This window comes from Embiotoca jacksoni, unplaced genomic scaffold (assembly GCF_022577435.1).
Source record: "Embiotoca jacksoni isolate LCO1_2020_lvr unplaced genomic scaffold, fEmbJac1.0.p SCAF_18, whole genome shotgun sequence".
Taxonomy (NCBI): domain Eukaryota; kingdom Metazoa; phylum Chordata; class Actinopteri; family Embiotocidae; genus Embiotoca; species Embiotoca jacksoni.
The window spans coordinates 372,501-385,000 of NW_027185318.1; the positions used below are offsets into that span (position 1 = coordinate 372,501).

General features: G+C 44.6%; 3 protein-coding genes across 8 annotated transcripts in view; 1 reads left to right on the forward strand and 2 right to left on the reverse strand.

Annotated features, from left to right (window-relative positions):
- zbtb8a (zinc finger and BTB domain containing 8A) overlaps window positions 1-3,895 on the reverse strand; it is a 4,109-nt gene extending 214 nt beyond the window's left edge. Inside the window, exons 1-4 of one of the 4 annotated variants that reach the window (XM_069151864.1) lie at window positions 3,665-3,895; window positions 1,559-2,433; window positions 1,214-1,383; window positions 734-1,063 (exon numbers count right to left, since the gene is read on the reverse strand). In XM_069151864.1, the coding sequence (XP_069007965.1) occupies window positions 746-1,063; window positions 1,214-1,383; window positions 1,559-2,433; window positions 3,665-3,729 (1,428 nt within the window). In that variant the 5' untranslated portion in view covers window positions 3,730-3,895 and the 3' untranslated portion in view covers window positions 734-745. The other 3 variants (XM_069151863.1, XM_069151865.1, XM_069151866.1) reach the window with 3 other exon arrangements.
- Window positions 3,896-4,240: 345 nt separating this feature from the next.
- gale (UDP-galactose-4-epimerase) lies at window positions 4,241-9,011 on the reverse strand. Of its 3 annotated transcripts, XM_069151871.1 has the most exons (11): window positions 8,881-9,011; window positions 8,061-8,352; window positions 7,797-7,912; window positions 6,352-6,465; window positions 5,859-6,035; window positions 5,661-5,774; window positions 5,476-5,542; window positions 5,261-5,346; window positions 5,071-5,148; window positions 4,724-4,838; window positions 4,241-4,585 (listed from the first exon to the last, which is right to left on the reverse strand). In XM_069151871.1, exons 2-11 carry the CDS (start codon window positions 8,341-8,343, stop codon window positions 4,521-4,523), a joined length of 1,215 nt encoding a protein of 404 aa, XP_069007972.1. In that variant the 5' UTR covers window positions 8,344-8,352; window positions 8,881-9,011; the 3' UTR covers window positions 4,241-4,520. The 3 variants fall into 3 exon arrangements, with proteins under 3 accessions (XP_069007972.1, XP_069007971.1, XP_069007970.1); XM_069151870.1 differs by lacking the exon at window positions 8,881-9,011 and having other exon boundaries at window positions 7,797-7,909; window positions 8,061-8,872; XM_069151869.1 differs by lacking the exon at window positions 8,881-9,011 and having other exon boundaries at window positions 8,061-8,871.
- A 1,595-nt stretch (window positions 9,012-10,606) lies between these two features.
- LOC138200268 (kazal-type serine protease inhibitor domain-containing protein 1-like) overlaps window positions 10,607-12,500 on the forward strand; it is a 1,934-nt gene continuing 40 nt past the window's right edge. Inside the window, exons 1-5 of the mRNA XM_069152847.1 lie at window positions 10,607-10,736; window positions 10,882-11,262; window positions 11,410-11,570; window positions 12,218-12,365; window positions 12,491-12,500. The exon at window positions 12,491-12,500 is cut by the window's right edge and continues 40 nt beyond it. Coding sequence (XP_069008948.1) covers window positions 10,607-10,736; window positions 10,882-11,262; window positions 11,410-11,570; window positions 12,218-12,365; window positions 12,491-12,500 — 830 coding nt within the window. The remainder of the gene's footprint in view (window positions 10,737-10,881; window positions 11,263-11,409; window positions 11,571-12,217; window positions 12,366-12,490) is intronic.

Consider the following 12,500-nt stretch of genomic DNA (forward strand, 5'->3'; position numbering starts at 1 on the left):
AAGATTTAATTTGACCTTCCTTTATTTATTTAATAAATTCATTGTGTAATAAATTAAAAAAGAGAAGCTTTTTGCGGAGGGGAAAATGGGACCTGAGGCAGCCAGTCCCCTCTCAGAAGGAAGGGGACAGACCCAGAAACAAAAGTATAAAAATATCTTTAATGTGTCAAAAAGTTAAAAAAAAAAAAAAATCAAGAATAAATAAATCAGAGTGCATATCATAACCAACCATTCAAAGCATGTGAGTCATTGAAAGAAATGTCTGCCATTGATTGTCCCTACAGGCATGAGGGAACGAGGAGAGTTTCGCTAACTGCTAAATGCCAGCAGAACGTCCCAAAGAGTGGCAAAGGTTTTGGTGTTTTTTTCATGCACACAAAGAATAAACCACTTATTGAAAGGATTATTATATAGGCCTAACAATAATTTAAGCAAAAGAAACTGAATATGCATGCTTTGGACACTACATTTCTTTAGGAGGCTCAACAAAAAACTTTCCATTATGTCACAAAGATTAACAATCTCAATAAAAGCAAAAATGAGCATTTAAGTAATAGACAACTAAGATATCATAAATGTATGTGTTTACATTAGTGAATCACATATTTATGCATAAATTCTCTTGCATGGCTTTAAAACACACACACACAGACACACACACACACACACACACACACACACACACACACACACAGTCAATATGTGGGCATGCACAATATCTGCATGCACACACTTTGGTCCCGTTTCACTCCAGCTCCTCATCACTGTCGTCCACCTGCTGGATGATGAGGTCCGCCCCCGAGTCTTCAGCCAAGTCATCATCGTCGGTCACCATCCAGCTCCTCTTAGTGTCCCCCTCCTCCTCCCCGTCCACACCCAGTAGAAGGGCCGGCTCCTCATTGGGCTCCTCTAGACTGTCAATGGGGATGTCATCACAGCCCACTTCCTGGATGCATGCTGTGCACATGCGGTAGCGCCGTGTGCCCTCACACACGACATGCCCGGTCTCCTCGGTCACCTGACACTTACACTTCCTGCATACCAGCTTCCTGGCCTGATGGATCTATGGACACACAAACAGAGTACGATCAGACCAAATGTATTAAACATGAATAGAAATGGGTTTTGCTCTGGTCTGTTTCCTGGTCGCTGCATGTAGAAGTATAGAGAACTTGCCATCCATATACTGTATGTATCATGGTAGTAAACCTACTGTCTCAAAATGGCTGCGGAGATGCTCCAAGCGAGTGAAGCGCTTGTTGCAGGCCTGACACGGGTACGGCCTCTCCCCGGTGTGGCAGCGCAGGTGACGCTTCAGGTCTGCTTTCCTCTTCACCGTGTGCGTACAAAAGGGACATTTGAAGCGCATGATTGGGTTGGACTCTGCAAAGAGGAAGAGAAACTGTTCATTTGGCTTTTCTGTTCTACGGCGCTGTCGTCCTTTGAGGGTTTCAACCATGCCAGTCTTTCTACGATGAAGTATGTCATTCATTTCCTCACTTCCCTAACAGTAAAAGAAATATTGATTGTCCATTTTCCCACATGTGAGCCAACACACCTTTATTAAAGTGTCCAATAACCCCCACGATCGGTGGCAGAGTGGCATATAGCTCCTCGGCCTTTTCAGCCTTTTGTGTCCTCGCCTCCTGAATGTCCAAGTCCTCGTGCTGGTTGGAGCGAGTGCTGTTGGGCGCTCTCCTCTTGGTCCCCCCTTTCCCACGCCGGCGCTCTGATCCAGGCAAGGTGTACAGAGGGTCCTGAGGGTCCTGCAAGTCCTCTGCTTCTACGCTGAGCTCATTAGCAGGGCTGCTTGGATCAGTCTTCAGGGCTGAGGCTGAAGCGTCCTGGTCTTGGTCTTTCCCTATAAAGCCAGACTGGGATCTGGAGTTGTCCCGGGTCCAGAGCGCTGGTGGCGGGCTGACAGAGCAGGGGTCGTGCTGCTGCTGCTCTGAGGACTCTTCTCCTGCTCCACTGGTAAAACTATATGTCTCAGACAAACTGAGGCAACGTTCGCTGTCTTCATCTTTCACACTGATGTCCAAAGAGGATTTGATGAAGTTCTTGCAGTAGTTTATGACATTGTTCATCTGCAAGTAGCTGGCAGCAGACATCACCTCAATCACGTTGTGACTGGAGAGGTCCAGCTGGCCAGAGTAGATGAAGTCCAGGATGACGGTGAAGGTCTCCGGGCTGAACACGTCGAAGGTGGCGTTGACGGAGTCGGGCAGCCCGTCGGGCCCCTGGGACAGCAGCATTCGGAAGTAGCCGCTGCTGGCGAACAAGACATTGCGGTGAGCCCTGAAGAGCTGACCCTCCACCAGCACGCTGCAGTCACAGAACAGCTCCTGGCGGCGCTGCTGGTTGAGCTGCTTCAGCAGGTTGCTTTGGTGAGCCACTGTGATGTCAGCCGTGTTGAACCACCTCTGAGGCTGCCTGCAGGAGACAACATGACAGCACTCTCACTGGCTGTGAATGTTCTGCAGGAAAATAACAAATCCTACATGGCTTGTAGACCTTGTGGACACTCATTACTGAAACGGAGACAATTCCATCCTCATAATCCCAAATTAACCAACTAAGATTGTATATATTGAGGAGGGAAACACTGATGGCACATCTGAATTTGTGACAAGCTTACCTTGGTAAACAATTACACGACAGACCCCCAAATGTTAACGGCAACTTACATTATAAACACAGCAACAACAGCCCATTGATAAAGCTGTCAATTATCTCATCTTTGTTTCTGCATTGGACAATCTTCAGCTCCGCGGATGGCCCGCCCACCTCACTTCTTTCTGCGCTGTAATTTGCTGAACAATCCTTCAATCCAAATCTTCTTCTTAATGGGCTACACCCGACTCCAGTCAGAGAGCATCGGGTGACAAACCCTTTAATCATCCCTGATGGGTAAAGGTTAAAGCTCTCAAGAAATCAAACATATCAGACATGTGGGAAGAGAAAATAAAGCACCGCAGTTGGACATGCAGTTCTAAGAAAGACAACAAATCTGCCGCAATCTAATTGACAGAATACTTCTAATTTAGCAGTAACCAATTTAGCCATTTTCGAGGAAGCGCTGGATTTCACGCAGCCGGTTGTAATTATCTCCCCGATGTTGTCTGACAGGCTTCGCAGCGCCCGAGAACGCGCAGCGCAGCGCAGCGCAGCGCAACGCCCGCAGGACTCCACGGGGCTTTGGATGGCACAGGAAACTAAGTGTGGTATCTTCACCGAGCTATTCTCCCTGAATTCAGACATCATTCGACCTACAAAGCGACATGAGACTGCTGCAGTCCTCCGAGAGAAAAGCGGGCAGCGGCGCACCAGTGCAGCCCAGTCTGTCCTGGAGCGACGCCCACTTCAGGCTCCAGCCAGCACACAATAGAAAAACAGACACCAACCTCCAGCAACGGGGCATGCTGCGAGCTGCAAAATAAATCTATTCACATTGTACATCAGTCGGGGGATATGACGCTCTAATACGCCCGTTTCCATCCTCATGACCACCCCCACTTCTCGCCGGTGGTCCGGAGCGCAGCAAGCAGCGGGGAGGATTTGCCTGCTGCCCAAACCGAGCGACTCTTTCCCAGGCGCGAGGTGTCTGCAGGACCCGCTTACGCCCTACGCCGTGACAACCCTGACAAAATCCATCGATACTCACTGGTGACTGGATTCACCCGGCGCCCGATAGAGTCTATTAGCACCCAACTCTGCCACCATATCCATGTTTTATTTCTTTAAGCCTTTTTTTTTATCCCTCTGCTCTTTTATTTTTCTCGTCCAGGGTCCACAGCCAGGCACTTCCTGCTCAGCCCTAAAGACCGAAACCCGGTTAAAGCGACTGGAGCACTGTGCTGACGTGGGTGTTTATTAACTGGGTGCCCGAGGGTTCAAGGAGCCATTTAAAGCCCCAGTGCCCCCTTTAAATTCACTGAACACAGTATTAAGACCAAACACCAAATTCCTCACTCCAAATTCAGCAATATTTACTGTGCTGACCATCCAGATAGAATTCCTTAATCTGCCATGGCATTACTGAAATATTTATGAAAGGGTCATTTCATTTTTTTCTGTGTTGCTAACTTTACATCGACCTCAACCTTTTTCACAGGTGAGTGCATTTTAACTAGAATATCATGGTTTCGTTAAGGGTTTGTCTCTCTGATCTCGTAATGTCATCCTGCTCTTTAAACACTTGCAAACAATTTCACAATCATTTGACACTGCAGCCAAAAAGTATACTTATGCAATATTAAAATTAATTTATTATTACATTGTTATGGCACAGATCAGTACATTTATAAAGAAAATATCTTTTCTTAAAATCGGAAATAAAAGCAGAGCGAAAACAAAGATATTTAGAAACTATGACAATAAAACAAATGTGAAATTAAACAACACAACACAGAGTTCAGCTTTTCTTGAGGTCTTCATAATGCGTTTGTATGCAAAAATGAGGAAGATCATGGTTCCCTTTGGTGATTTAAAAGATGATTAAACAACCAGCTGGAGTTTCATCAAGAAGTTGTGCCGTTGGAAAATCCAGTTGGGTTCATGGACTGCCAGCGCCACAGATCCTCACCTATATGGAAATGGGTGCAAAAAAATACATTGGGAGATAATGTGGGGAAATCTTAATCATTCTGTGATAAAAGTGCTTTTTTTTGGAGGACAATCAGGTGACATAAAACAACACATTGTGCACTGCTGCTTTACTTACACATTCTTTCCAGTTCAAATTCAGCCTTCCAGTGCAGCTCCTTCTCAGCCAGACGAGGGTCAGCGTAGCAGGACGCGATGTCTCCTTCTCTGCGAGGGGCCATCTCGTATGCGATCTATGTAGAAATCACATGATTTAAATTACATGAACAAAAAACAAGAGTGGTTTAACCTAAAAAAAAAAAAAAAAAGAAAAAAAAAAGGAACTTCAGTGGTTGAGGCTATCTTTATCGACAGTGTTATCCAGGGAGTTTAATAGCCGGATAACATGACTGAGTGCTCCAAGTCGCGATACAAACCCAGATTCAAAATTTAAATTGGAGAGAAAAGAGGTTTTCTGTGACTCACCTTGTTCCCTGATACCTTCTCCATGGCTTTCACCATCTGCAGCACAGAGTAACCTCTTCCTGTCCCCAGGTTGTAAACCTACACAAACACAATAATGCACAAATGCAAGAGCGCCAATAAATACAGAAACTTTGCACACATGGACAGAAAACGGCTGGAAATTCTATTATTTGGAATTATTTTCTTGCACCTTGCACCCACAGTCCTCCTTCATCTTCTTCAGAGCTGCTAGATGTCCCTTTGCCAGATCTACAACATGGATATAATCTCGCACACCTATATAAGAGGGAGAAAACCTGATTTGCAGATAGATCTTTCAAAGCTATTTCATACTACTAATTAAATCTGTGCATTGCAGTTTAAAGGTCTTATTCACTGGGAATAAGGCAGAAGGCAGTTTATTACCTGTGCCATCGAGTGTGTCGTAGTCATTTCCAAATACATTGAGACACTTTCTTCTCCCAATGGCGACCTATGAGAAACATAAATTAAGCAATGCAAGTAATGGCGAATCATCAGATGAATCCATCTCGATGACATCGTGGATTATGCATCTGAAGAAGATGTGTTTTCACAGAGATTCTGGGTACCTGGGCAACATATGGCAGCAGGTTGTTAGGGATACCCTGAGGGTCCTCTCCGATCACACCAGAGGAATGAGCTCCGATCGGGTTGAAATAACGCAGCAGCACTGCATTCCAGCCCTGCTGACACAGAGTCCATCATGAGACACCTGGTGTTGTGTGAGTGTGTGCATCTCTGAATGTGTGTGACCTTCTGATCAGCACCTTCTCAGATTTACAATGGTCCTTGATCATCTCTTCGATGAAGTACTTGGTCTTGCCGTAGGGGTTAGTGCAGCCACCCACAGGGTGCTGCTCATCGATGGGCAGCTGCTGAGGGTCTCCATACACTGTGGCTGAGCTGCTGAAAACCAGATTGTGCACCCTGTGAGCCTGCATCACCTGGGACACATGCAGATGCACATAAACACGGCACACACATCCAGTCAGCGGCCATCTAGACAGCAGTCTACCACAGGCACATACAACGTAAGAGCAAGCACACAGGCTGAACTCCAGACGCTAGAACGTATGTCAGCTGCAGTGTTAAAATATGACACCTCAATGTCAAATGAACACATGCTGTTGTGCACTCAGCAAACAGATCAGTGCAAATAATGATCAGTTCAGGGTGCAGACAAAAATGAAGAGTGAAGTGTTGATTTAATGGAAGACAGACGTGTCAGATCAGGCGACAAAAGTGCAAACTGAAACTGACCTCCAGCAGGTTCATGGAGGCAGTGAGGTTGACTCGATAGTAGCGTAGCGGCTGCTCCACCGACTCCCCGACAGCTTTCAGGCCAGCAAAGTGCATCACAGCACAGAAAGAGTGCTGCAACACAGATATAGTTACACATGTGATGGATATGGGCCACATAGAAGGAGCTCATTTAACCAGTATGGAACGACTATATAAACGGTCTCATGTTACCTATTTTAACTACTATTTTGGAATTTATGGTGGCCAGCAGGAGAAACAAACATCAATAAAAAATGACTGCTGTATTTATCGGATGGCCCTGATTGTTTCATCAACCAATAATATATCAGCATGTATTCTAGCATTAATTCTAGAGCTGATTTATGAAAAACAGAACAGAGTTTAAAGGTGTAATATGTCAGAATTAATCCCATTTCTTTGAACATTAGGGGGCGGTAGTGAGTCACAAACAGTCTGCCTTTAGTCTGACCCATCAAAGTCTGTGGCTGACAGTTGTGTGAGGTTAGTTAGGTTGAGGAAGACCACAGCAGCATCTTGTAAAACAGATATGAAGTGAGTTTACAAGGTTTTTCGGTGTCATTTGTGTTGTCATGAGCTGCACCAAAGAACCGGTAAGAATCCTGGCTCGGTTGCTACGTGTTCAGTTAGTCGATATTTAGATGACGAGGTAATCGAACTTGTCACATACAGCTATGATAAGAGCTCTAGACCGCGCATCAGCAGCAAACTCAACATATTAACATGGTCTGTAACGTTACACAGTGATGTGTTGTGCAAAGAAGTTCAACCCTGAACGGATCAGCTGGTCCCGAAGCTCTACAGAACAGGCGACCCGGAGAGAGAGAGAGAGAGAGAGTCACAGAAAATAAATGATGTGAGAATACTACTTCCTCTGAGGCTGGACCGAAGGCAGACTTTAGGCTGCAACAACTCACGGTGCCATCTTGTGGTACAAAGTGGTATTACGATCCAGGCTGGGCCAGCACTAGCTGCTAACATGCTAAAACTTCAGTAGATATCTCTGCAACACAACTCGGACGTCTTTGACAAAACATCAACACTATATTTCTACAAATATGTGGATATGTTCAGTCATTTCTTTTAATGTTTTAAACTAAACATCTTACAGATTGCCCATTTAAATGAATGTAGATTTAGTTTTTATGTATGATGAATTCAGAATTTGGGTGACAGATAAGTTATTTCTGCCAAAAATGTTCTTGACACGTCAGAGAACGGTGAAAAATGTCCTTCAATATTTCCAGAAGCCTCCAGACACACTGACGTTCTTGGTTTTGCAGCAAAATCTTTACATTTAACAACAGCACATATCTGTCAGTGTTGTCAGACTAAAACAGATCCTGTAAATCAAAGAAGTGGATAATTGTGTGAATAAATCAAGTAACAATGAATAAATAAATGAACTGCATAAACTTTCTGACCTTTCTGAAGAGTTGTTCTAAGCCCGGTCGGTCCAGAAGGTCCAGTTCATGAAACTCAACGCTGGTGTCCAGAAGCTTCTCTATCCTGCAAATGCTCTCCGCCACATCACCTTCTCCTCCAGTCACAACAGGACACACACACACACACACACACACACACACACACACACACACACACACACACACACACACACAGTAACACCAGATCTGAGTAACAATGACCTGTGGTCATTTTAGGATGCATCCTTAGCGTGTGTTTCCTACCTCGTACTGCGTTACTGTAGTTGTCGATGACGATCGGCTGGTAGCCGGCTTCAATGAGCTCCACCACACAGTGACTCCCGATGTAGCCCGCTCCACCTGTGACCAACACCTTCTCCGCTCCACCTGTGACCAACACTTTCTCCGCTCCACTTGTGACCAACACTTTCTCCGCTCCACTTGTGACCAACACCTTCTCCGCTCCACCTGTGAACAACACCTTCTCCGCTCCACCTGTGACCAACACCTTCTCCGCTCCACCTGTGACCAACACCTTCTCTGCCATTCTTTGAGCCTGTAAAATAGCAAATAGCATTAAACCAGTCAGCCAGCGGCTCCTGATCTGAGTACAGCAGGACGTCCTGTCGTCAGAGCACCTCTCACCCCCTCCAAAGGTTGGTTAAGTCCACCTGGCAGGTGTGTGACTCACCTGTATTGTCCCACGTCACAGTGGAAGGAAACAACCACACCTGCTCATTGTTGTGAGCTTTTTGTATGTGTTGAGACCAACTGTCTTTAAAGACTGGAACATTCTTACTTCAACATCTTATAATGTGCTCTATGAACTCATGCCATGCACAAGGTCAATATTTAGGAGAGATTTGTATTCAAGCATCCTCCAACTCTGGTTGAGTCCAGTTCCCTTCAGGGATTTAAACTGAGGGTGTCGAAAGTTAGCAAATCAAAAATCTCACATTTTAGCTCCTGTTTTATATGATGGCCATAATGAAACCACTGAATAACCGAGCCTCAACGTCCACAGTACAGCAGGCTATAACTGAGTATATATATATTTATATATATTTAACTAGTCTGTACATACTTGCTGTGTTTCTGTTTGGGGTGTCAGCTGCTGTCGTGCAGGAGAGATGCTCGGTGACCCTGAAGAAGCTCACCGACCCACCGACGGACTCAACGAGGCTTTAACTGTCGGTTCAGTGACAGAAATCTTCCCCTTCTTCTTTACTTCCTGTAAAACGTGGAATCAGAGTCAAGCAAATGATTAACGTGCATTTTCCTGTACGTGATCTTTCAAAATAAAAGTACAGTGTTCCTAAATTCGCGACACACAACAATAAACTCTCTTCATTTTGCAGAACCATAAATCGTCTAGCTTCTGGTTTATGTAACATCATGCAGGATTTCCATAACTGAAGACAGACGTGTGTTAACTTTTGCGTGATTTGCGGTTTTAAGTTTTAATTTGAAGCTTAAAACGGATTAAAATTATACATTAACGCCACCTTTATGGTCGTCTAATTCCGCGACCATAGTACGTAAACGCATCACATGCCATGACGTCAGAGAGTACGATAATAAAGCCCCGCCCCGGCCATTCACACAAGGAGGTGTTTGTCTTGAGAAGCCTCTGTGTGCACACTGAAACGTCCCGGATGGCAAAAGGAAAAGTGCCACGTTACTTTAAAAAGACACGGAAGCTTTATCCAGCAGAGGTGGACGCAGTACCGGAACACACGGTGCCCTGCTTTAAAACGTCGAAATAATCAGTCAGTTTGATCTGTGTGAAATGTTTTGTTTGTATTTGTATGTATTCATTCACAATACGAGTATACAGCATACACTATGATGATGTTCAGTTGGATAGGAAGTGCGACCTTTCTTTGTGTACATAACGTTAGAATAAGGAGGCTAGATATAAAGAAATGAGCCTCACGCTTCCTGACAGTTACCAAACCCACATCAGTAAACATACAGCACATCTTTGATGGACACTCACAGAAAAGTACGTTAGAAATGATCAAAAACTTAAATGAAATATATCAATACACCAGATACAAATTGTAACATTGTAATTTTAACAATAGATTAAAGCAAACTATAAGCAACATAATCAAATGAGTATATTGAGGGAAAGGAGAGAAAAAACAACAACAAAAAAAACATGCTTTTACAAATTACATAATGTTTAAAGCTGCTGAGTTTCAAGCCTCAAGAGTTTCCTATTGGCCACATATAATCTAGCAGGAGCCCTTCTGATACCTGAAAAACTAGGCTATAATAAAAAGCATGATACAATAGGAAAATGTATAAGCATTATTGACAGAATTAACAAGTGGTGCAGAAGAAATGAGTTATAGGAGTATTTTATGTGATGGAACAACAATATCTTAAAGGAATACAACAAAACTGTTTGTTTTTGTGGTGATTCTGAGAGTTCTGAGAGATTATATCATTAATAAAACTCACATATTATTGGAGGTTTTTCTTCAAGTGGTTTACTTCCTTTCCCACACCCCATATTTTCAAAATATTGGCAAATACTTACCCTCCACACTAACAGAATCCTGCAGGTTGAGCAGGATTCTTTTATACCCAGTGCCATTTCTGAAGCCTGTTTGCCAGTCCAGCTGAGCTCAGAGACACTGGCACACGAAGAAAGGCAGCAGATCAGGAGTAAAGAAAGATGAAATGAAATGGAGACCTGAGAGATGACGTTCGCTCAATTCATTCACTGTAAATGATGTCTCTTTGTTAGAAAGGACTTGGAACTGATGAAGAAATCTCAAGGGGCCAAACAACATGGCAATATGACTCAGCTGGGATACACAGTAAAAATAACAAAGAGCAGTCCAACTATTCAGAAGAGGACCGAGGAGGGGAGACAGAAGGAATCATTTAAAACTCAGAGGAGGGAACAAGACAGCTGTCTCTACGAATGTACGTATTTCATAACGATTTTACAGTTTCCTCAGTTTGTGAATTGAGGATTGAGGATTTTGTGTGCAGCATGGCTCTGCTTTGCTTGTGTGTCTGTATATGCATGAGTGTGTGGGTGAACACTTCTTTGGGGCTGCCCCCCCAGCACCTGGGTGGCTGTGGCTGTGGGAGGAGGGCGAGGGCTGCAGGGCGTGTGATGAGCACTTCTGCCCCCCAGTGCCGGACCGCTGCCCTGCAGGCCGAGTGCAGGACAACTGCGGATGCTGTGAGCAGTGTGCAAATGTGGAGGGGCAGCGGTGTGATCCAGACGGGGCTCAGAAGTTCTACGGCCACTGTGGAGAGGGTCTAACGTGCCAGAGGAAATGGCCCGAGAGGAGGACTGAGCCAGAACCGGCATGTGTGTGCCAGGAGAACGGACCTGTGTGTGGTTCAGATGGGTGGACCTACCCAAATGTTTGCCAGCTGAGAGAGGCAGCCAGCCACGACGCAACCCTGAAGCTGACGAGGAGAGGACCCTGCTACTCACGTTAGTTCACTCCTTTCTTACATGTTATCAGTCCAGGAGAGTTCATGTGTTTAAGATGTCCATGCATGTGCAAAGTTTTTGATGATTGGGAAAAACTTTAAGGGTCCTTGTATTGAACCTTGGGGTGTTCCTCTCCTTTTGCCACAGCTCCCCATATCCTTCGAGGTCCCAAAAATATGTCCATCTACACAGGGAATGACATCATTTTTGGCTGTGAGGTTTCAGCTTACCCTCTTCCAAACCTGAACTGGAGGAAGACAGGAAGTGACAACTTCCTGCCAGGAGATGATCCACACATCTCTGTACAGGTTTGCTCATCATTACATGTTTCATTATGAATTCATGTTTGATTAAATTGTTTCCTGTTCGGTGTGTCATTGTTGATTTCAGACTGCCTTTGTCCCAGTTTGCTTGATAGATGAAGACATTCTTGGGTAAAGGGATATTCCACTGATTTTAAATATTAACAGTATATTTATCATGAAGTCTGTAAACATAGTTTAACCTATGGACTATAAGTCAGGCTATCTTAGCCTCTGCTGCTCACTTTGGCCATTCTTTTGGCTTCTTGCGCAACCTTAACCATTGTGGAAGTACAAAACAAGATCACAAGCTTTCTACTTGGTAAATTTGTCACCTCGCAGCAAGAAGGTTGTGGGTTCGAGCCTCGGCTGGTGCGAGGGCCTTTCTGTGTGGAGTTTGCATGTACTCCCTGTGCCTGCGTGGATCTCTCCAGGTTCTCCGGCTTCCCACGTAAGCTCGGAGGAGAAAATAGTGAGCTGGGATAGGCTGCAGCTCCCCCTGACCCGGGTACAGATAATGGATGGATAAATGGATCATATGTTTTAAGACACATGATGATATGGCTGACTAATACGCCTTTCTTATAGTTGAATTGATTAATACAGTTGGTTGATGAATAGAATCTGTCATTACTTAATCCCATCTTTTTCAGGCACGAGGCGATCCCCAGCGCTACACCGTCTCTACTTGGCTTCAGATACAGGGTCTCCATGTCTCTGATGCAGGGGTCTACTCTTGCATTTTCCACAATGCTTTGGGAGAAACGTCTGCTTCAGCACAGCTAACAGTATTGAGACGAGGTGAGTCTCTCAACATCACATTGACTTATACCTGTAGCCAACAGTGAATTTCATTTTGGTGCTTAATTCAACAGTAAATTCATTATTTTAAAACACACTATTGGCCACATTTTACTGCTCTGCAGGGGTGAAGGT

Coding starts and splice junctions, on each gene's coding strand:
- gale (XM_069151869.1), bottom strand. CDS start 8,373: ATGCTATTTGCTATTTTACAGGCTCAAAGAATGGCAGAGAAGGTGTTG. Junction 6,466..7,796: donor TAGAACAACTCTTCAGAAAG/GTCAGAAAGTTT, acceptor TCTGTGTTGCAG/CACTCTTTCTGTGCTGTGAT. Junction 6,036..6,351: donor CCTCCATGAACCTGCTGGAG/GTCAGTTTCAGT, acceptor CATGTGTCCCAG/GTGATGCAGGCTCACAGGGT.